Raw genomic sequence first — 22,803 nt, 5'->3', positions numbered from 1 at the left:
TGCCGAGGTGGGAGCAGAAGGTCTGAGCTCAGTGGCACATCCGGGAAGTCATTTCCTTCTGTCAAAGGGACACAGAACAGAAGGGACTGTGAAGGTGGATCCAGGTTCCCAGGTGAGGGTGTGGAGAAAACCGCGTGTTTAGCTGTCAGTACCATTCCTAGGCATGGGGTGACACTGCTGCCCACAGCTCCAGTTTGGGCAGGGCCGTGTTCCCCCCACCATTCCCATTCCCAGCACATCCCAGTCACATCCTGACTCTCAGGTTCCTGACAGTTACACTGCAAGGCCAACTGGTCCTGAATTTGGGCAACCAGCTTTAGAAAAGAATCCCCTCAAGGGTTGGAAGAACTCCCAAGATCATCAAGTCCAACTATTACCCCACCACTGCTGTGTCACCACTAAACTATGTCCCAAGTGTCACATCCACATGTTTTCTGAGCATTTCCAGGGATGGTGACTCCAACTCTGCCCTGGGCAGACCTTTCCAATGCCTGTCCACCCCTTCAGTGAAGAAATTTTCCCTTAAATCCAATCTAAACCTCCACTGGCACAGCTTGAGACTACTCTCTCCTGTCCTGTCACCTGCTATCAGGGACAAGGCTGAATCCACCCCTGGCTGTCCCCTCCTGTCAGGGAGTTGTGCAGAGCCACGAGGTCCCCCCTAGCCTCCTTTTCTCCAGGCTGAGCCCCCCCCCCAGCTCCCTCAGTTGCTCCTGGTCCTCCAGACCCTTCCCCAGCTCTGTTCCCATCTCTGGACGTACTCCAGCCCCTCAGTATCTTTGCTGGAGTGAGAGGCCCAAAAACTGACCCCAGGATTTGAAGTGGATTCTCTGAGGTTCAGAGCCCTCTGTGACTCCCCAGCCCTGTGCTAGCCCAGACCCTGAGAGTCCCACCTGCACCTGAGCCCAGACACTCACCAGGGGCTCCAGCTCCTTGGTGTCTATGAGATTGAACTCTTTCACAAAGTAGTAAAAGTGCTTGTAGCAGGTGTTCACGTGGGCCTCCGAGCCCATCTGGGTGATCCTGTCGAAGTGGTGGATGTAGACGTGGACAAACACCCGGAAGAGCCTGGAGAGAATCTTCTTCACCACTGGGAGGAAGTTCTTGGGAAGGGAGTACCTGGGAGGGAAGAGTGCCCATGAAAAACCTTGGGTCAAGTTAAAACAGGTTGCTTAGGGCTAAAATAAATTGGTAAAATGGACAGATTGAGGCAAAGTGCTTCTGTCCCTGGTAATTTCCAGCTCCTTGCTCCTTTTTCCTTTCCTTTGGATCACATTTTTCAAAGCACAGATTTTTTAAGTGACAGAGTGATGCACTGCTGTGACTGAAAGCAGAGCCCACATTCCCAGCAGTTGTTTCAGTCAGCCTTCTACTCCTGTTGGATGTATTTATATAAACAGTGCAAAACACCAGCTACAACCAAGCAACTTCCCAAAGGAAAGGGCTGTTAACTCCCCACAGTTATCCCTTGTTTTGGTACATCTTTAGCTCTTTGGTTAAAAATTAAAGCTGTTAAGGTGCTCTTTGAAGGCTCCAGGACTGTGTTTGGCTGGGCCCCTGCAGCAGAGCAGTCTGGCCATGCAGTCACCTCCGTGGGATATCAGGGTGTAAAGTTCACACTGTTTCTGGAGGAACAAGGACGAGTTAAATAAACCCTTTCTTTGCTCTGCCAGAGCTGCAGCATTTCAGTCAGCGTTAAAGGATCTGGTAAAAGCTGAGCTGCAGACAATAATAACTAAAAAAACCCAAACCACAACCCTCATGCTGTCGGAAGCTCGTGCTGCATGCAGCCCAGAACAGAACCAACACCCCCCCAGTGTGGTCCCCAGAGAGCTGCAGCAGAGCCTGTGCAGCGTGAGAAGAACGGCTGGGGAGGGCTCGGTGCTAAAGCTGTCTCAAAACTGAGCATTGTTTATGGCTCCCCTCCCCTCTCTGCCCGCTCCACACCAGGTTCAAACAGAATTTTGGCACGGTGGAGGATCCCTGTGGATGCTGAAGTGGCAGATGTGCCTCAAATAGAGACCAACTGCATCCCATCAGAGCTCCAAAGGGATGAACACCGGAGCAGGAGGCAGGGAGGGAGGGAGCACTGCTGCACCTCATCTCCTCCATCCCAGGAGATGGAAGCTCTGCATAGGCTCAGTTGTATTTACCTGATCCCTTAGAGACTAAATTTTTCCACTTCATCACAAAATAAAACCCAACAATCTCCGTGCCAAAGCTGTGTTTGGATTGGAGACTGAGGTATCCTAGGCCAAACTCCCGTTTCCACAGCCCTGGCAGGAGATGAGACAAGGCCCTTCCCTCCAGAGCATCCCACCCCTCAGGAGGAGCGGAGGCAGCCAATGTGGCATCTAATAACAGAGGGGGTGATTATGGCACGTGGCAGCATCACAGGTGACACAGAGCTGTGCCTCAGACCTGGGCTGGCCATCAGCTCCCAGAGAGCCATCCTGCACCCAGCATGAACCACTCCAGAGCCACCTCTGAGACTGACTGCTCTAAGGGCAGCCTCCTGTTTCACTGCCTCCAGGTATCCATGACTCCCAGTGTATCTGGTACAGCTCCAGGTATTTCAGCACTGCAGAAGAGCTGTGAAGAGCTCACTGCACTGCCCACCTGAGAAGCAGAGAGAAACAGCTCTGCTACAGGGGTCAGCTGTGCTGCAGTATCTCCTGGAACAGCAACAGGGGCTCCAGAAAGCTCCACACCCACCTCCCTCCCTCCAGCCCCAGCTGGGACCCAAACTCACCGACGTTGGTGGGGAAGATGTCCTCGTTGTTGATCTGCACCTCGATCCAGTCCATGAGCAGGTTCATGTACTGGGGCGCAGACAGGGCCGTGGGTTTGCGGTACTTGTGCTCGTCCTGCCACCGGTACTCGTACTTGGGGCCCCCCGACATGACGGGGCAGGACTGCTCCGTGCAATAGTCACTGATGGTGCCGTAGATGAGGTTGATGCGGTTGAAGAAGTCCACGACGTGCACGGCCACCCAGTCGTTCTGCTCCTCGCCCGGCGGCAGCTGCACGGCCACCTTCAGGTCCAGGCCGGCGTTGAGCGAGGCCTGGGCCTTCTTGTGCAGCTCAAACCGCTGAGTGCCCGGCTCGAACTTGCGCTTGGGCCGGAAGGTTTTGTCTTTATTGAACACTTGCTTTAAAGCGTGGGACATTTTCCTTCTCTCGTGTCTCTTCCAGGCCCGCAGCGGTGACAGCCGGAGGCGCGGCCACTTCCCAGGGCAGGGCTGGGGTGACTCTGATCTTCACAGAAACCTCCCTCTGCTCATCTGGTCCTGATCTGCAACACAGCACAGAAGGGCAGCGATTAGGAGCAGCTCTCTCAACAGGAAACCTCATTTAAATCCCATAGGAAGAGATCTGGGATGCCATCTGGGCCCTTGCCCCACATCTGAGAAGGGGGGGAGCCCACGGCAGCTTTCCTTCCTCCCCTTCCCTTGCCCGTCTGGAGCAGAGGGGAGGGAGGCTGGAGGGGTGACCTGGGCTGAGCACAGTCACCTCCTGACCTGTTCCATGTGGGAATGAGGGAACCAGCCCCACAGCCATGGGAGGGGCTGCCACTCACCCTGACATTGCCACACCACGAGACCCAACCCTGCAGAAATGTCACCACCTGCTTGGCTCACACAAAGAAGGGTAAAACCAGCCGGGTTTCACCCAAATCCCATTGTCACCTCTGCATCCCCACCTTTGGGAACAAGGTCAGGCCAGGTGATGCCAGCCCACACCACAGCTCAGAGCTGCTGCCAGGCAGCCCCCACCAAATCAGTCACGAGAAGTGAGAGACAGGAACCAAGGCAGAGGGTAACAAGAAGAAGAAGTCACAGCTCAGGCACCCGGAAAGCAAATATCCTGAAATAACACCAGCCCTGAGAGCAGCCACAGCCTCTTCTGCAGGTGCACACAGACCATAAACATATTTCCCATTTCAGTTTAGTTCCATTTGCAAGTTGAAAACTGGAAAGCTCATCTTCCTCTTCCAGACTGTAGAAAAGAATCAGCTCCAAGGGTGAGACACAAGTTGAGATCTGAAGGGATGCTGACGAGAAACAGAGCTCTGTTTATCTGTAGCTAATTATACCTCCTTTGTTCCCACATCCAGCCCCTCACAGAATTTGTGACAGGCTGCTCTTTGATGAAAGCTTAAGGCAGAAAGCTTCGTGTACCAAAAATATTATTTTACATGTGCTGGACAGAGAAATGAATAAAGAAATAGAAACTAAGCTCATGCTTTAAATAGCATAAATAAGTTCCCATAATTTCATAAGCAAGAAAGCAAAAAAGAAAACCTTTCCCCAAGCAGAATCTACTGAGATTTCATGAGGCTACAGCGTTGTTCCAATAGGTAAATAGTGTCCTCAAACGCTGGCAAACACATCCCAAACTCAAGGTCATGACTACCACGGCTGCAATCGAGCCCGTCTCTAACAGATGCTGCAGTGCTAATCAGCAGTTCTTCTCTGGAGAAAGATTAAAAAGCTTTAAAGCCAAGGCCTCTTGTTTCCTTACTTAATTACAATGAGGAAGAAACCCCAAACCACTCCAGTTCACCCCACTAAGAACAGGCTCAACATTTCCTGCAGGAATGGGCTCAGTAACCTCTTCCATGCAGGAGCTGAGAGATCCAAACCCCAACATGGGCTATGATGTGTTGGGAGAAACCCTAAAAGCATTTTAATGTGGTTCAGTGAGATCCACCACGGGCTGAGAGGTGAATCCAGAGCAGACATGTCATCATGGAATAGTTTGAGTTTGGGTTGGAAGGGACCTTAAAGACCATCCAGTTGCAATTCCCTGCTAGGGGCAAGGACAATTTCTATGGGCAGGGACACCTTTGGTGTGCAAGGACACCTTCCACTAGACCAGGCTGCTCCAAGCCCCATCCAACCTGGCCTTCCTGCTGCCAAAACAGCTGCTGTGACCCTGTGAGCCACCTCAGGGGAGGCAAACCCAGCACAACCCCTTGGCAGACGTGTCCTTTGGAGTGTGATCCTGCCCCAGACGTGACAGAGGAAGAAGTGAAGGGTGTGGAGAGACAGATGAGTAGTGCTGGTTACCAGGAGCTGTGTCACAGCCTGACCACATCCTGTGGCAGAGCCGGAAGCTTCAGAGACTGCGCCCACCCCGGAACCGAGGCACAGCCCCCAGGAACCAGCAATGTGGGCAGCAGGTGCTGAGGCTGAGGCTGCTGCTACTTCCAGCAGAAAGTCCAGGAAAGCACTTGTGATGAGTTCCCTGCACTGGAGATGGAGGAAAACATCCTCTCACACAAGAAACAACAAAGCAGCACCAGCACCGCCCTCCATGCGGCTCCCTGGTGCAGTGACTCCATCCCTGCTTCTTGTCTGGAGGATCTGCACTGCAGGGCCTGGCATGGATGTGGATGGAGTAAATCCCAAGGGTAAAACCAAACAGGCTTTGGCCCCATACATCAAGAAACAAACACCAACCACTTTTCTCATTTAAGCAGGATGGAGAGACTTTTCATAAAATCCAGAATATCTGAACTGGGAGGGACCCTCAGGGATCATCAGTGCAACCCCTGGCCCTGCCCAGACCCCCCAACAATCCCACCCTGAGCATCCCTGAGAGCGGTGTCCAAACGCTCCTGGAGCTCTGGCAGCCTTGGGGCCGGGACCATTCCCTGGGGAGCCTGGGCAGTGCCCAGCACCCTCGGGGGGAAGAACCTTTCCCTGAGCTCCATGCCAAGCCCTGACACAGCTCCAGCCCTTCCTGGGCTCCTGTCCCTGTCCCAGAGCAGAGCTCAGCCCCTGCCCCTCTGCCTCCCCTCGGGAGGAGCTGCAGCCCCCGAGGAGTCTCCCCTCAGTCTCCTCTGCTCCAGCTGAACGAGCCAAGTGCCCTCAGCTGCTCCCCAGACCTTCCCCAGCTCCGTGTCCCTCCTTTGGACACTCTGCAACAGCTTTGGGTCCTTCTGACCTTGTGGTGCCCAAGGTGCCCCCAGCACTGGAGGTGAGGCTGCCCCAGTGCAGAGCAGAGTGGGACAATCCCTCCCTGCTTCTGGTGCCCCCCAGGACACGGTGGCCCTTTGGGCTGCCAGCAGTGACTCAGATCCAACTTGCCACCGACCAGGACCCCCAGGTCCCTTCCCACAGTGCTGCTCTCCAGCCTCTCATTCCCAGCCTGTCCCTGCACCCAGGGCTGTCCCCTCCCAGGGCAGGATCTGACACTTGCCCTTGTCACATGGTGGGGGTTGCCCAGCCCTCACATTTGTCAGGGTCTCTGTGCAGGGCAGAGTTTAGTTGGTGTTGAGGCAGTACTCATCCTACAAATAAATTCCTGATCCTATGGACACATCATCCCTGAGAACTGGGGAGCTCAACACAGCAGCAATTGTCTCTCAGACGATTCAGCATCTGTGTGAAGCATTAGCAAAATGAGTAGCTGAGACATCAAGCAGATGCAGCCTATTTAATTACAGTCTCTGACTGCAATCAGCTAAAAGAAACATTTAGCTCTAGGAAAAAAATAAAAATAAAGAGGCACAGAGACCAAAGCATCCCTGACATTGCTTGGGGATGATATCATCTGTACAACACCTACTTCCACAGGCAGGAGTCACAGCTGACACCGCCCCCGCACACAAGGGAAAGGAAAGGTTAAAGACAATTGGGAAATGGGACATGCAAAGTACCTGGATGTTATCTGCTAGCTTTAAAGGTGAGGGGAAAAAACCACTCCCCTTCCAAACAAACCTCAGTACATTTTGTTGGCTCCTCCTTTCAGCCAGCCAAGATCACAGCAGACGTCACTGGTGCTCCAAGAGGACCTTGGCCATCGCTCGGGATCACTGAGCCCATGACCCCTGTGGGCTGTCCAGAGTATGAACACACCTCCAGCTTATCCCAGGGACACGGGAGGAGCAGCTCCCTACTGTGCTGGACTTGCCTGCCCAGGGGTCTCAAGGCCTGGCCCTCCCTTCCCCTCTCATCCAAAAGCTCCTTTTCTCTGACACCCTGCTCGTGCAGCTCCAGTCCTGTGCTGGTTTTGCTGCCAGGGCTGCTGGCACTGTCCTGCCATTCCTCTTCCCTCGCCAGGGATGGTGGATCATGAGGAGCTGCCTTGCTCCAACACCAGGCTCTGGGCAGAGGAAGCCCACACAGCTGCTTCCCAACTCTTGGTCACTTGTACAGGCAGCTCAGAGTCTGGAAAAGGGAAGAGTCACCTCCTCCAAAACACCAGGAAACCCTTTGTGCCTTGCTGCAACCATCCCGAGGTTTTCCAGGAGCCAGTAGAGCTCCCAACAGATCCTGCCCTCCCTACAGAGGCAGAATAGCCCAAAAATTACTCCAGGAGTCCCATGACTGCTCCATCACTGCCAGCCCCAGCAGCACTCCATGCTCCCCTCTGCTGCCAACACTGCACAGGGGTTTAACAACAGCCAAGGAAAATCCAGCAAGGCAGGGGAAAACCAGCAAGGCAGCAGTCAGCAAGCTCCTACCTGTGCTCCTGGCCTCAGCAGGTCACTCCTGCAGAGGGCTCAGCCCTGCTCTGCACCCTCTGTCAGTGCTGGCAGGCACGGAGGCCAAGCTTCCTTTTTCAAAAGAGGGGAAAAAACCTCCCCGTTGGTTTCATGGGCGAGGCTCCGCAGCTGGGGAGGGGTCAGACACGAGGCCACCTCCCTCCTCCGTGACCCCAGCGCTGGGCGGGCCACATCCTGCTGCCTCTGGTGAAACAGCCCTTCAGCACAGCCCAGGGAGCAACGCAGCTCTCCAAATCAGGGATTTGTCCAGTTTCCTGTCAGGGAAGCCAGGCTGCTGTCCCTGAATCCCACTAAGTCTAGCTGCTTGGGTGGGGAGCCTGTGATTGTCACCGTGTCCCCAGAGCTCCGCAGGAGAGGGGAGCCACGATCCTGCTTCCCCTGAGCCATTCCCAGACCAGAGTTCCCAACACAGGACACAAAACCTTCCTGACTCATAGAGCAGCCCTGATAAAGTTACTTTTGGATGCACTGAGCATTTCAAGTAAAAGCATGAATTTACAGAGTGAGAAAGAGAAGAAAAGCAGCTCCAAACAGGCAACGTGCACAAAACAGCCAAGACGCACACGCACATTTTTTCCATAATTCCACCCCCCTCCTTTCACACATCCCTTCCCATGGCCACTCTGCACCAGCCCAGTATCTCAGGACAGGATGATCCTGGTTTTCTCCGATCAAAGGAGAGATTTTACTACAGAGAGCAGGGACCAGAACAATCCTGGCAGCTGCACTGCACTAATGGCAGCCAGTTTCTGCGCCTCCAGAGCCAGTCTGGCAACAAACAAGGGCTTGTCTTCCCAGGACGAGACTTCCAGCTGCTCTTTTGAATGGATTTGTGATATGAGGAGCGAAGGTCTGCCCAGTGCTTACCTCGGGAAGGGCAGGGCAGGGCAGGGCGAGGAGGGCTCAGTGTGGCTGGAAGGCACCTCTGGCCATTCATAATCCCGGCCAGCCGGCACTTCCACGTCAGCCGCTTCCTGTCTGGCACTGACTGCAGCCTCCCGGCCCGGGGAGCTGCCAATGTTTTCCCAAAAGCTAATCCTTCCCCTCTGCAAGCTCCGTGTTTCCTCCCGCAGGATCACTCCGTGTTGTCACGGCCGTTCCCCTCGGCACTGCCTTCCCCGGCCGTCCCCCGTGCTCAGCCCCGGCAGCTGAGGCTGCTCAGAAGTTTCTGGAGAAGGAAGCTCGACCCAGCCCAGCTTCACCTCCAGCCCCAGCCCGGGCACACACCAGCCCCACTCCATTCTGCTGCTTTGCTGGACAACATCCACATTTTTCTTTTAGAAAGTGCTTCAGCAGCAGCCTCCGCAACCAAATCTGAAGAGGGGCACACTGGAAATGCTGAATTCCCAAGGTTTGGGCAAACAAAGAGCCTTTTGTCTTTCACCAGCGTCGGCTTTAAGAGGTCCTGCCTGCTGCCAGCCACCCCCAGGCCCCGCTATTCCAATCTGCTGCATAATTTGGAAATTCCCAAGTAAGAAACGGTACAGTTCCCTTGGGACTGCCCACCTCTCCTGGGACTTCCCGGCTCTCCAGGTCCTTCCTGGAAAGAGGGTGGCTTAGGAGAAGGGAAGGTTGGTTTATGAGCAGGCAGACTGTTTACACACCTCCAAGCCATGGAGAGGCAGAGCCCATATGCATGAGGAAAGCAAAAGGCATGATAAAAGACCAGAAATAGTTATCCTGGGCTTTAAATGGCATCTCTTTGCCCCTGCAAGGCCAAGCATTCCAGACAATCCTAAATCGAGTTAGTTTATGGAATAAAGGGAAAGCCCTGTTAAATTAAGATGTATCTGGGATAGCAGAAGACCCAGCAGAGTGGGTCTGGCAGAGCCCACCAAGAGCTGCAGGTGGGAATGCTGCTGGCTGGAGCAGAGAGCCTAGGGCAGCCAGCAGTGAGACACCAGCATCCATCCGGCAGACAGATGAACAGGGAATTTGTTACTTGGTTTCAAGCTCAGGATTTACATTCAGACCACGGGCAGTGACAGGAGGGACGTTACAGGTGTCACTGCTCACACTGCACAGGGATGCTGAGGGAGGGCAAGTGAGGCAGAGAGTGCTGGGGAGGCTGGAAAACCCAGTCTGGCAAGGGAGAGAGAAGGCAAGAACCCCAGATTTCCAGTGTGGTTTGTCCCCCTGGCCTACCCCCCACAGCCACAGAAGAAGAAAAGCCACTTGAGAAAGTAAGTCCTGTAAAGGTCCCCTCCTGCTTCCCTCCCCAGAGGGGAAGGTCAGGCAGCAGATGCAGCAATTTCTAACTGTTCCCATGGAACAGCAGTGACTGCAGGGAGCCCCACAGAGCCCCGGGTGTTACTGACTCAGGGCCAGCCCTGCTGCCTCTTACGTGACATCTGCATCCATTGCAATGTCAGAGCCCTGCTGGAAGGTTTCCATGGATCCAGCAGGATGGGGCTGCGTGTGGAGGCAGAGCTAATCCGCTGCAGGCTTTGCAGGGCTCTGCTAAGCTGACAAGCTGGGTCACGACTCCAGCACACAGGTTAACTGCACACACAAGTATTCCCAGGGCAGAGCAGTGATGGCATGGTAGGAGCAGCTCCCTCTTTTCCAGGTCCCAGAGCAGCCTGGTCCTTTGGGAAGGCCTCTGGCCGTTCCCACAGGGCTGGAAGGGCAGGGCAGTGTTTATTAAGTCCCAGCTGAGCTGCTTGTCTCTCCCTGCTTGTGCAGGCTCTGTACTGTCCTCACTGGACAGGGATATTTCTGGGCCTACAGCAGTTCCATTTCCTCTCACTTTGGGATCTGTCCCCACCCAAGTCAAAGCTAACATCAGTTAGGAGCATGAAATTTGCATTAGGATGATAAGATGACTATGGCACCATTCTAACAGTGACTGGATCCAGGAAGTGTGGGATCACACCCCAGAGCTGGAGCACGAGCTGGCCACACGGCCAGCCTTTCCCAGAGCATGGCTAATCCCAGGGACAAACATCCCTTTTCCCCATGTTAATGTCACACGTTGGGATGAATGGCAGGATTGTTTCTTGCTGACAGCAGAGCCCCACGAGGCCTCTCCCTGGCAGGAGATAGGGGAGGAACTCAATCCCTGAGCACAGCTCCAGGCACAGAATGAACCCATGGATGTGGAGCTGGAGACCACCTCAACACCAACCACATCACAGAGCGAGAGGAAAGAGAGGGAAGCAAAGGCAGCCAGACAACAGCTCCAAGAGAGGCTGTAGAAAATGCAGCCATGGGGCCAGCTCAGCTCCTGCTGCAACCTCAGCCACAGTCTGGGTGGCTCCAGCTCACCCTCTGTCCCACGGTTCCCTGGAACCAGCACAGGGTCACACATGGGAGTCTGGCAGCATCACCACGGTGGCCTCGTCTCACTCACACTGACCCAACACCAGCACCAGCCCTTTGGGACCTCAGCCAGGTTTTCTGGAGGAAGTCAAAGCTGTCAGAGTGTGATACATTGTTTTGCTCTGGCTTTGCCCACTTGCAAAAGTTGTTGTTTTGCTGGAGTTTTTTTCTGGCCTTTGCTGACACCATCCCTTCTTCTGCCCTCCCTTCTGCTTCACATATCCAGAGTAACAACCCATCCAATTCCACCAGGAGCAGGGCAGCACCTCCACCATAGCACCAGCTCCAGAGGGAAGCAGGCAGCAGATCAAACCAGGCCTCAGGGATAACTCTGCCTCCCAGGGGCATCTGGAAAAAGGAGGATAAAGGTGCAGCCTAAGGTGCACTCTTTATTGACAGCATTAGCTGGGTATTACATATTCCTAAAGATAAGCTGATAAACCTCCAGCAAAGCTGGTTCTGGATCCACTTACAGCAGCATTTGTGGCTCAAGAACCAGAAAACACTTCCCTGTCTTACTAGAAATTAAAAGTCAGAAATCGAAAGCAATTCTGTTCCCAGACCTGTGGACAGGAATGGAAAGGTTTTGCAATCTCTGTGCTCTGACCCCAGATACTTTCACTACTCACAAAGGACATTTTTTCTTTCATTAGTGCAGCCATGGAGATCCCTGGCCCTCACAGAGGAGCAGGAGTGACCAAGCATGGCACAGATCTGGACAGTCCAACCTCCAAAAGGGGACTAAATCACCCCATTCCACTGGGGGGGTGCTTTTCACCCCAGCAGTAGAAGGGTCACGTTAGATATGGACAAGGAAGCAGCTGGAAAACGGCTCCAGAGGCAGCTGAAGTGAAGCAGGACAACTTTGCTGGGTGTGCTGAGTCTACTCCAAGCTTCCCAAGCACATGGGAGAGCCCATTTCCATGTCTGGTGATGGCACAGCTGACAGTGCAAGCCCAGGTGTCAACAGAGCATCCCAGCAGCTGCAAGGTGAGCCAGGCACAGGGACCCTGCTCAGCACCTGCACTCAGCTCCTCGCTATAAACCAACAGCTCCAGGTTTTGCCACCGTTGGCAAGAATTCCCAATGCTCCTCTCCCTCTTTCTGGGGATTTTGAAGAGTCAAAACTCACCCAAGGTTCACCTCAGAGTGAGTGACTAAGACAGAAAGTGAATGTGAAACATGGGATACACAGTCCAAAGAACAGTGACAGACATCCAGAGGGAGCTGGATGGGAGCCTAAAGTTGGGAAAGGAAGCAGAGTGCAAGGACAAAGCCCTGGGGACTGTGATAAACAGGTGGCTGGGGAAGTTCCACATCTCCCAGCAAAATCCCTCCCTGCCCTGCAACTTGGCAAAAGATTTCCAGACTGGAAAGGGGTTTTTAACAAAGGGATGGAAATCAGAAGTGTGGCCATTCTGCAGCTCCAAGCTCTAGGAGGAGGGAATCTGCCTTTCACTAGCTCTGACAGAAATGCTTTTCCCAAACATCTGTGCTGGACACTGGACAGCTTCAGATCCCCTGCCCTTTCCTTTTGCCTGTCCTTCTCACCCAGCTTTCTTTGAAGGAGCTGAGCTCACTGTGCCGCAGATCAGAGCAGGGGCAGCTCTGTAAGATCAGGATTCCCGAGCCCGCAGCAAGAGACAGAAGCAGAGCAGGAGTTTGCTTTCAAGTTCGCCTGACAAGTTCTCCCTCATGACAGCTGAGCCGCGGCTCACCATGACCTGAAAAAAAATGGAAAATTCCCCATTCCCCGAGCAGTTTAGAGATGGAAAGGTCTGAACTTCAGGGCTATATCTTTACCTATGGCAGCTGGGCTGGAGAAAGCCGGGAGGGAGAGGTGAGATAAAATAGGGAAGTTGTAAGCTGTAACTTCACAGTTGTGCCACCAACCCCCTCACTCTCTGCGAGGTTTTTTTCCCCTCATTATGAGTTTTTCGGTTGCTCACGAATCCTGCAGCGGGTCCATCCCCTTCCCGACCCCTCTGAAGGGAGGGGGCAGTACCCGGCACCAGAGCTTGCTCGGGATGTCCCATCCAGGGGTTTGTGCTCGGGCCGGGCCAGCACGGGCAGATCCGTGCCCTGCTCCCCGCCCTGCCCGCCCCGGGGGGCTCCGGGCCCTCCTCAGGGGGCTCCGGCCGGGCCGCGGCCGCCATCGCCCCCCGCCCAGGCAAACACCAACCACTAACAACCAGAGCGGGGATGCGGCGGCCGCGGCTCAACAGGTCCCGGCCCGGCCCGCCAAGGCCGGGGAGGGCCCGGCCCGGCCCCGCCGGGGGAACGCGGCCACCGGGGCTGGGGGGACACGTGGGCAGGGCCGGGCACACGCGGCCCCCTCCAGGCCCCTTTTCCCCGGAGACCCCTCCGAGCCCGCTCGCGGTGCCCTCCCCCCTCACAGACTCTCCCGTGTCCCCTCACACCGCCCCGTGCCCCTGGCTGCCCCCCGAGCCCCCGCACCTGCCGGGCGCGCTCCCTCGCCGGCGGACGCGCACCGCAGCGAGCCGCAGCACTCCCGCAGCGCTCGCTCAGCGCTCCCTGAGCGCGCCCCGCGTCCCGCGCTCCGCCGCTCCCGCGCGCTGCCCCCGGCCGGCGCTACTTCTCTTAAAGGGGCCGCGCCCGCCGCGCCGGGCCCGCCCACGGGAGGGACGGCCCGGGGCAGGGGGAGGCACAGCCGTGCTGGTGGGGAAAGTTCGTGTTTTACGTGTTTTTAGTATTTTATTAGTTTATTTTACTCTGCGTTCTTTTAATCTATTTCAATATTTTATTCTACTTATCTGAATTCCTTTTATTCTACTTTATTTTCTTTTATTCACTTTCATTCTATTTTATTTTCTACTTTATTTTGCTTTATTTATCTTAATTTGATTTTATTTTCTACTTCATCTTCTTTTATTTTCTATTCTATTTTTATTCTGTTTTAATTTTCTATTCGCTTTTGTTTTCAATTTTCTTTTATTTTTATGTTTTCTTCTATTTTATTATTTACTTTAATTCTGTATTATTTATTTTTGTAATTGTATTTATTATTCCCTTTTATTCCCTTTCGGTTCTTTGCCTCTCTTCCATTTTGTTTTATTTATTTTCTTCTTTTAAATTTATTTTCCCATTTTAATCTGTTCTGTTTGTTTTCTTTCATTCCCCTTTACTCAGTGTTTATGTTTAGGGGAGCAGGGACAAGGTGGGGATGCTCGGGTGCAGCATTTGTTATTGTACTGTTCTTAAGGCTAAATGTGCTATTTTGAATTCACTCAGGGAGATTCCTGGGAGTGCACAACTTTATATAGCTGACATTTCAATATCCTAGGCATTAGAGTCCACCACACATGCCATTTTATGTCTGTACTTTGTTCTTTACCTAAAGAATTAGTAACTTACTCAGAACCATATTTTTGGAGCGTCCTCAAAAAACGTGGAGGGACCTGCCCAGACCTCAGCTTTAAGGTCACAAAAAGGAGAAGTGGCTGGAAGCAGTTCAAAGGGAACTGCTCACAAATGTCAAGGTGGGAAACCCCTGGGGAGCCCCAAAGCTGAAGCAGAGCCTGCAGAGCTCCTGCTCTCCAGCACTCCTGCCTGGAGCCTGCAGAGCTCCAGCGCCGGTGCCCCACAACCTTTGCAGCCCCAGTTCAGTCCCTCAGTGTTCACCCCCAGTTCCCCGCTCTGGGGGTTCACAGCCCCTCTCCAGCCCAGCTGAGCTGCACAACCCGAGGTGAAGCTTCAGCTCCTCGGGGCTCTCTGGCTGCTCGAGCTGGCCCCGGCTCCTGGCAGCGCTTGGCTGCTCCTGCCCAGCAGCTGCTGCTGCTCCCGCTCCCCTCCTGCTCCCGGGAACAGCCGGGCCCTGCTCCAGCAGCCTCGGAGCCTCTGTGCCTGCATTCCTCCATGGAGCAGATGATGCTCTGCCCCAGGGCAGGAGCCTGTGTGCCAGGCAACTCCGGGTCACAGAACCACGGAAGGGAGGGAGGCACCACTGGAGCTCACCTGGCTCAGCAGGGGCCCCTGAGCACACCAGGATTGTGTCCAGATGGCTTTTGAGGATCTCCAGGGATGTGACTCCACCACCTCTCTGGGCAGCCTGCGTGAGAGCTCAGTCACATGCAGGGCAAAGTTCTTCCCCTGCTCAGGTGGAATTTCCTGTGTTCCAGTTTCTTCCCATTACCTCTGGACCTGGTGCTCCCTGATAGCCCCAGGCATTTTATCAAGTATATATCCATATATATTATATATTGTGTCATCTATATCCATCTCTGCTCTTGCCCCTGCCTCAGCTCTCAGCTCCTGCAGCCTCTCCTCACAGGAGATTCTCCATCTCTTCATCATCCTCACAGCCCTGCCCACAGCCCATGCCAGGAGCTCCAGCTGTGCTCCAGAGGAGCCCAGAGCAGGACACAGCACTCCAGGGCTGAGGAAGAGGCAGGATCACCCCCCCACCCCCCCAGTTCAGCTCCTGTGGCTCATTTAACACTTGAGGTTTGCTCCAGGTACTTCCTGGCTTGGGGTTTGCTTTTTTGTTTCCTTCCTATTCCATCAGATTTGTGCAGTCCCAGCCCATGGCAGGGCCTGTGGGAGTTCAGTACTGGAACAGAGAACCTGGATCCTTCCTGAGCAGCATCTGTCACCAATGGGCAGCAAGGTACTGGACAATTCCCAGTGCAGAACTGGTGGCTCCTGACTCTCTTGGGATTTTCTGTCCCAAGATGATTCTCCAGCTTCTGGTGTGACTGGAAACCACTGGGGCATCAGCCAAACCAAGGCCTCATTCCTGCTGTGGCAGGACAGGACCTTAATCCTCATCTCAATGTCACCACGTTTGTCACAAGTTTCCCTGGAGGCCAAGAGGAAGCAACAGCAGGGGCTGATTCTGGCTTCATTCAGAGCAGAGCTCTCATTTTTCCAAGTGTTGGATTTTAGCTGCAATCATGAGCCAAAAAAAAACTTAATGGAGAGTTAACAGAGATAGTAAATTATTTTTTCCTGTAATTTCAGTGTTAGTAACAGCTGCTGTTGTAGAGCTGCCTTTCAAAGGGGTATCAGGAATTCCCTACCCCTTGGGAAGGGAGGTACATTTAGATCCGCTCAAGACACATTGTTCAGCCCTGGGGTAAATCCATGCCTTGGTTTCAGCTCCATCCAAACTGGAACAGTCTTGTGAAAGGAACAGTTACAAAGCCAAAAATCTAACTTTGTTTTGAAAGTTTATTGGATCATCTTGACACAAAATCATTACAGCAGCTTGTGGTATGTTGTTTTCTTTTTCTTTTTTTTTTCCAGGGAATGTTGATAGCAAATAAATTTGTGAATGTAACACATCATACAGTTTCAAAATTCTAGAATCACTGCACAGGATTCTGTAAGAGACTCTACATGCTAAAGTGACAGTTTTCATCCATGAATTAAAAAACCCAAACACTAATTGAGGAACATTATCCTTTAAGACAATTTTAATATGTTCAGTTTCTAATACACAACTGGCTAACCAAGGGAGGCTGACCAAAACCAAACCCTCCACATCCTGGCAGCACTGTCAGACACAGAGCTGGGCCTGGCAAGGAACCCAGAGCACCAGAGCAGAGCCTTTGCCAAAATACCTCCTGTGGGAAGAGTGTAAAGAGCACAAGACACGCATAAAGTACAGGACATCACCCAAGGGATAAGATCAACACTTCATCCTGCTCCCTGCAGAGGGGTTTGGTGGTTTGGAGTGGTGGTGGTGCTGGAGACGGGCAGACCCAGCCAGCTCCTCCCTGGGCACCTTTTTGGAGCAATCAACTGCTCCTGACCTGTGCCTTGAAGCAAAAATGTTCCATGGAGTTTTGCTCACTGGTGTGGAACAGCAAAGAAAGAAATGGAGCAGGGGGAATAAAAAAAGAAGTTGAAAGCAAGGGATGTTGGAGAAGGACATCAACGAGCATCTTTGCAGGACACCATGACATCCCTTTCCTATCAGTGACTCCACAAGATTCCTATAGTGCAGAATGGGCACTGCCCAGACTCTCCCTTCTTCCCTCTAAAGCAGCTGTTACAGTCCCAAATCTGCAGCTCCTCAGCCCCTCCCCATCCTGCAGCCTGGCAGGGAGCAGCTCCTCATGACCCCTGTCCTGCACCCTGGCAGGAAGAGGGGATCCTCATCCCCCCTCCTTCCTGCATCTGGGACAGGGCTCCCCACCCACTTCCCCTCTTGCACCCTGCAGGAGAGGGGCTCCCAATGCATCCCTCTCTCCTGTACCCTGGCAGGGAGAACTCTGCCACAGGGACCCAGGGCACTTGTGCTGCCACATCTGCTCTCATTGCTACAAGGGCAGGGCCAAGGGACACTGAGGGAACACAGACAGAATGACCCTGCTGCTTCCAGAGTCCAGAGGGAGGACATGGAGCTGCACCCATGGCTCTTTCTCTAACCTGGTAATGGTCAACCCTCAGCTGGTGAGCGAAAGGCTAAAAAAGCAGAAACAGACCCCTTTGGATTTCCAGTTTCTTGCTACAGCTTAACTGTTCAGGAATGTGAAATTGAAGTGGACTCATAGAACACATCAGCAGAGACAGCTCAAAGGGGAGAGGCCTGACAAACTCTCTGTGTGGGGCAGTGAAGGGGAGCACAGACCCAAACAGTAACACTTTCAGCCTGTTTGACCCTTCCACACTCTTCCAGCTGTCACTAAAAGAAGGTTAAGGCTCAAGGCAACTACTATAAACAGAAACTCAAACACCCCAGCTCTCACAGGGCTCCTTTGGATTAGCTCAAGGAGATGGAGGATGTTTATATGCTGATCACAATAGATCTTGAGATAATAATAAATCATATATATATAAAAAAAAACCAAAAAGAGGCCTTCTGGTCCAGCACCAGCCTCTGCTAGAAATATACATCAACTACAGCAGCCCTGAAGACATATTTCATGGCTAAGGATTAAGTCAACCTTCCCTGGCATAAGCACAATCAACAAACTGTGCTACTGTTGATAAAGTCCTGCTCAGTCCCCACCCACACGATGAAGGTCACGGGATCATCATGAGCTGCTGAATAAATAGTGCCCCTCCCTCCCTCCCTCCTCCCCTCCCTCCTCCAGTCATGTCACCAGGATCTCTTTGGGCTAGAAAGGGTTAACACCACAGTTCATAAAAAGTTCTGAAAATAAAAAGGTAACATACAGCCTTAAAATGTCTAAACTGCAACCAATGGTGGAGTTAACTGAAAGCACGTGCCCCAGGGTAGTACATGCGTACGAGGGAGAAACTTAACACTTGGGTCTGCTCGTCTTTACATGTTGGGTGTGTTTCTTCTCCTTGGAATATTTTATAAGGAGTATTCAGCACTTGGACAATGTCTCTTTCATCTCATCCAACAAGTTGCTAAGCAGGGTAGAATCATTACATTTCCCATCTATGGATACAGAGTTCTCTCCCTTAGAAAGGAAAAAAAAAAAGAAAAAGATCCATTAGCTCCTCTTCCAAGTGGGGATAAATGTGTTCCCAGGCAACCTCAGGGACTGGAAAGAGGCAGAGGAAGGCAGGGAGGCTCCAGGTTTAGCTTCTCTCAGGGGTCACAATGCTCTCACCTTTTTTACCAGTAGGCAGATGTGATGGCCTTGGATAGAACGGCTGTACATGGATGCACACGAATCAACGCGTTCCACAACTGCAGAGAAACAGCAATTTCATTTCATTCCATTCAATTTTAATTCAAGCCTTGCTTCCCCTGGAGAGCAACCATGGCTCTGCCTGGCCTCGAGGAACAGAGGCTTCTACAGAGGGGAGGAGGAAGTCAGGGTTAAGATGCCCTGGCTCCTCCTGGCTTCTCTCTGGGACATTTCACAATAACGAGGTGAGTCATTTGTATCCTAAGCCACAAATGTTCTGTGGCAAAAAATTGCTCAGAATGTAGATTTCTGCCCCAGAAATGCTTCCAGTGAGGCAATGTCTAATGCAAACACCAGAGCATGATGAAACAGCCAGTTGTTTTGCTTCAGTCAGTGCTTGTTTTTTAGTTAATAAACCCAAACCTGAATAGCTGGGGCTCTCCCTCACTGAAATGAAGCACTGGGGAAGGAGTCTGAAGCCCTGCAGATCAAACCCACTCTCCAGAGAACAGTTACAGCCTGAACTCCACACCAGCTACTCCCATGATACTGTCACATGCTTCACTGGGCTGCAGGAATTCCACAGGGACACAAGGAGAATTCATTTTGAAGAACACTGCATGCTTTGAGTGTTGCAAAACTGGAGAAAACTCTCCCAAATGCATTTAATCTGGACACCACCTGCTCCTGTGACTGCTGAGCCCACAGAGTGTGCCACCAAGCACAGCAGATTTCAGAATATGGAATTCTGCAGAAGGTTTTGCATAAAGGAAGACTCACCTGAAAAATGATGATGAAAACAGATCTTTGCCAGCAGATGTTGGAAAGAAATGCTAATTCCATCTACTTTAATAGAACTCATGTGCAGATCTCCAGACTCTAGGAGCTTGGCAAAAGCATCACTGCAGAACAGGAAGGAAAGTAAATGTTTTATAAGAAATGCAAGTGAAATCTGTCCCATCAAACATGTCAGGACACAAAAGCTGAAGTGCTACCAAGCTCTAGGAAAATGGGTAATACAGCAAATATGGAAACCACACTCCAGAGTCCCCTAAGCAACTTGTGCCCTCTTGCTGCCAGAGCTGCCTCTGCCAGCCTGCAGGGCACAGAGCTCCCTCTGCAGAGCCATTGGAACAGGTCACTGGACACATGTGAACAGTCACCCCTTCCAGACCTGCCCAGCCCTCAGGAGCAGGCAGAGCTCACCTGCCAGGGGCAGCACAGCACTCACCTGTAGCAAGGCGTCGTGATCAAGTATGAAGCACAACTGAAGTGCAATTTGAAATCTAGTTTTTCATGGGTTGAACCTTCATCATTCTGCAACAGGGCAAAGGAGAGCAGATGAGTGGGAGCCCTGAGGCAGCAAGAGGAGGAGCCCCTGCACACCCCCCACACAGGCACCAGCAAGGCGTGAGGGCTGAGTTCCCTCTGAAATAGCCTGGCAGGGCTGAAGGATCAGTCTGACAACCACCCCACCACATCATCAGCCCACTCAAAGATCTGGGCAGCTGGGTTGATACATGCACCTACAACAGGTAAGGGACACCCAGGCTGCAGTTCTGCCTGCACTCTGCTGAAATAAACTGAGCAGACTGACTTTAAACTAACACTTGGAGGTGTGGTTTTACAGTTCATTTCCTGAGCAAAATAATAAATTAATAGTTCCCAGATTCTTAGGTACTAAAATAGGACTAGTACGCTATTTTTAAAAAACCCTTAAAATAGAGATAATAGCTGACTCAGGAGTAGCCACAACTGTCTCCATTCATTTCCTTTGAGCTGCTCACAAAGCTTTTACATTAATAACTGTACTGAAATAACATCAGAGATGTTATCCAGCTCAATACCTATCACAAAATGCTTTCCACTGAGCTCACTCCTGGTCTGGGTGTCCACTCTTAATACTGCATCTAATTCTTAGTTTTGTTTTCCAGCCTTGTACCAGGCTGCAGTGTCCAAGTGAGATCAGAAGGAGCAGACCCTGGTTCCCTCTCTCCCCCCAGCAGATCAGTGTGATTTTCTAGCTGGCAGTGTGGCACATGTTCCAAGCTGCCTTGCTCAGAAATGACAATCTAGGACTTGCTGACGCAGGATTGGGGGCACTCTTTGCACAAGATGTCATGTGAAAATGGGCTGGTGCAGCAGAGATGAAATGATGCCTAAAAAAGCTCGAGAGCAGAGCTTCCCACCCGAGCCTGGCTCCCTGACGCACTTCCCAAGGAAGCAGAGGCAGTTGAGAGCTGCACTTACTTTGACTATAAAGGACAGTGTTCCTTTTAACTTCTGAGCCATAACAATACTCTGAAGTGTAAACACAAACTGGGCTTCATTAGAGATTCCTAGTGTGAAGAGAGGAGAGGGAAAAGTCAGGTCAAAACATGGTTTATAGATCTAAGTAATGGTTAGCATAAACTGACTTATGGGCAGACTATTTTTGAACCAAGTTTGAAATTCTTTGGGTTGGAAGAGAGTTCTACACACAACTGCTGTGGTGAGTCAACACTGTTACAGCACTTGGGTATCGCAGAAGCAGCAATGGAAGCTGGCATTTGTGGAGGTTATTGAACAAATATCTGGGCAAAGTGTCACATATTTAAACTATTTGCATAACTGGAATTCTATTATAAACATTTCAGAGTAGCTTTCAGAGCTAATTTGAATTCTAATGTTTCTATGTTTTCCTTTTCATATACAAGTCTGTGTCAAGATCTGCCTTATACAGATTTAAAACCAAAGTCAAATAAATACCCCACTGCTTTTCATGGGGGATTGAAAAGCACCCTGAGGCCATTCCAGCCCTCTGTGAGTGTTTCAGGATTCAAATTAACTCCTCAGTGAAAGAAGGGCAATTCAGGGAAGCTCACTGATTTGATTGTATTACTGTACTCTGTACAAAACCATTATCCTTCACTTCTGTGCTTAATACCTCTGGAGGACTCAATTCCCCTCCTTGCACATCCTTACACAAACCTTCACTGCAAAAGGCCTCTGCCATTCAAAGAGGGGGACAAAAACTCCAGAATAAATCCAGAATGGATCCTAATGCTTCACAAACCTATTACCATGTTCCATTTTAAATCTCATAGCAAACACATCATGAATTTTGGATTTGTGTAGTCAAAGATGTGCCATCCTGCAGGCACCTGGAAAAGAAACTCAGAATTTGGACTCCCAGCCCTAGATTAAGGCTTTGCTCTTGTTGTGCAGAACCACCTGCATTACAGCCATACAGGGAGAAGGTTTATCCTCTCCAGGGAACTGTGGGAAAGCCTAGCAACACCCAAGCAGAGATGTTTTCCTGGAAAACAGCAAGACGTTCATGCAGTCTTGCCACAGGAGGGCAGTGCAGGGCCAGCCAAGAGCCCTGTGCAGAGCTGTGCATACCAGGGGGGAGCTGGAAGGGCACAGGTATCCCATCGTGTACTGAGGATCCTTCTGGTCGGAGCATTTTAGTGTTGAGAGAGTCCAGGACATTCAGTTCCATGCTCTTAAGGAAGCTAGTGCTTTTGTTCTCAAAGATAACAGACACAGTAACTTGGCTGTCATTCTGGAGGTTTCCTTGAATATCATAGGTCTGCAAATGAAGGGAAAAATGTCACAGGAAGGAGTCTGAAACCTCAAGGAACAGAACACAGCATGGGGATAAAACCAGTTCAAAAAGGAGGTAAACTGGTATAGCTGGAGGATTATGGAAACACACTGGTGATTGCCTAAGGACTGGGAAAATATCAACTTAGAAATCAAAGTGGGACACCCAAAGGAAAGGAAATGGAGTTTGGTTATAGTTCTGCCTTCTGGGATTGAAGCAGCTCTTCAGCTATGTGTATAAAGTCACTCCACCATGCCCAGGGTACCCCTTCTGAGGGAACACAGAGACAACACTTGGAACACAAGACCCAAACTCACCATTTTTAACATAAGGGTTTCTCAGCAAGAGGCGGTAACTGGACATGGGCTGAAAAACAAGACAGAAGGCACAGTCACACCAGACCTGATGGCTCTGAAAATGGCTGGCCCTGTCCTCCCTCCCAGCCAGCTGGGCTCTTCCTTGTCCCCAGGCCTGGGCACAGCTACTCACTGGTAGTGGTCATCCTCTAGTGTCCCGTTCTGCACCGACTCTGGGGGCTCCTCCTCACTGTGATGACTCTTCTTTTTGGATTTCTTTTTATCCTTTGATTTCTCTTCTTTCTCTTTCTTGTGCTTTTTCTTCTTATGCTTGGAGGACTTCTACCAAGAAGAACAAGAAACTACAACAAACCCTTAAAGAACCCTTGATTTCTAGCCATGTCCCCTCGACCACACTTCCAACTCCAGACTCTTGCTCTCTGCACTTCCTGGACTGAGCAAAGTTTCCCTTTACTGCAGAACCCACAACAGAGCTGCCATTTCTTAAAT

The 22,803-nt window shown here is 51.6% G+C and overlaps 2 protein-coding genes across 7 annotated transcripts in view; both read right to left on the bottom strand.

Moving 5' to 3' along the window:
* LOC117008573 (MOB kinase activator 3A-like) lies at positions 1–12,410 on the bottom strand. 6 transcript variants are annotated; one of them, XM_033082553.2, is made up of 4 exons: positions 8,384–8,731; positions 2,749–3,295; positions 918–1,119; positions 1–58 (listed from the first exon to the last, which is right to left on the bottom strand). In XM_033082553.2, the coding sequence occupies exons 2-4, from the start codon at positions 3,168–3,170 to the stop codon at positions 29–31; spliced, it is 654 nt and encodes a 217-aa protein (XP_032938444.1). In that variant the 5' UTR covers positions 3,171–3,295; positions 8,384–8,731; the 3' UTR covers positions 1–28. The 6 variants fall into 6 exon arrangements, with proteins under 6 accessions (XP_032938444.1, XP_032938441.1, XP_032938439.1 ...); XM_033082550.1 differs by lacking the exons at positions 1–58; positions 8,384–8,731 and adding an exon at positions 12,389–12,410 and having other exon boundaries at positions 991–1,119; positions 2,753–3,295; XM_033082548.2 differs by lacking the exon at positions 1–58 and having other exon boundaries at positions 991–1,119; positions 2,753–3,295; positions 8,384–8,726.
* A 5,709-nt stretch (positions 12,411–18,119) lies between these two features.
* Positions 18,120–22,803, bottom strand: part of AP3D1 (adaptor related protein complex 3 subunit delta 1) — a 41,069-nt gene continuing 36,385 nt past the window's right edge. Inside the window, 9 exon segments of the mRNA XM_033082378.2 lie at positions 18,120–18,234; positions 18,388–18,467; positions 19,189–19,310; positions 19,640–19,725; positions 20,659–20,747; positions 21,793–21,982; positions 22,298–22,363; positions 22,487–22,497; positions 22,500–22,635. Of these exon segments, the coding sequence (XP_032938269.1) occupies positions 18,139–18,234; positions 18,388–18,467; positions 19,189–19,310; positions 19,640–19,725; positions 20,659–20,747; positions 21,793–21,982; positions 22,298–22,363; positions 22,487–22,497; positions 22,500–22,635 (876 nt within the window). The 3' untranslated portion in view covers positions 18,120–18,138.

Source organism: Catharus ustulatus, chromosome 29 (genome assembly GCF_009819885.2).
Source record: "Catharus ustulatus isolate bCatUst1 chromosome 29, bCatUst1.pri.v2, whole genome shotgun sequence".
Lineage (NCBI taxonomy): Eukaryota > Metazoa > Chordata > Aves > Passeriformes > Turdidae > Catharus > Catharus ustulatus.
This window is presented reverse-complemented; position numbering and strand designations above follow the sequence as displayed.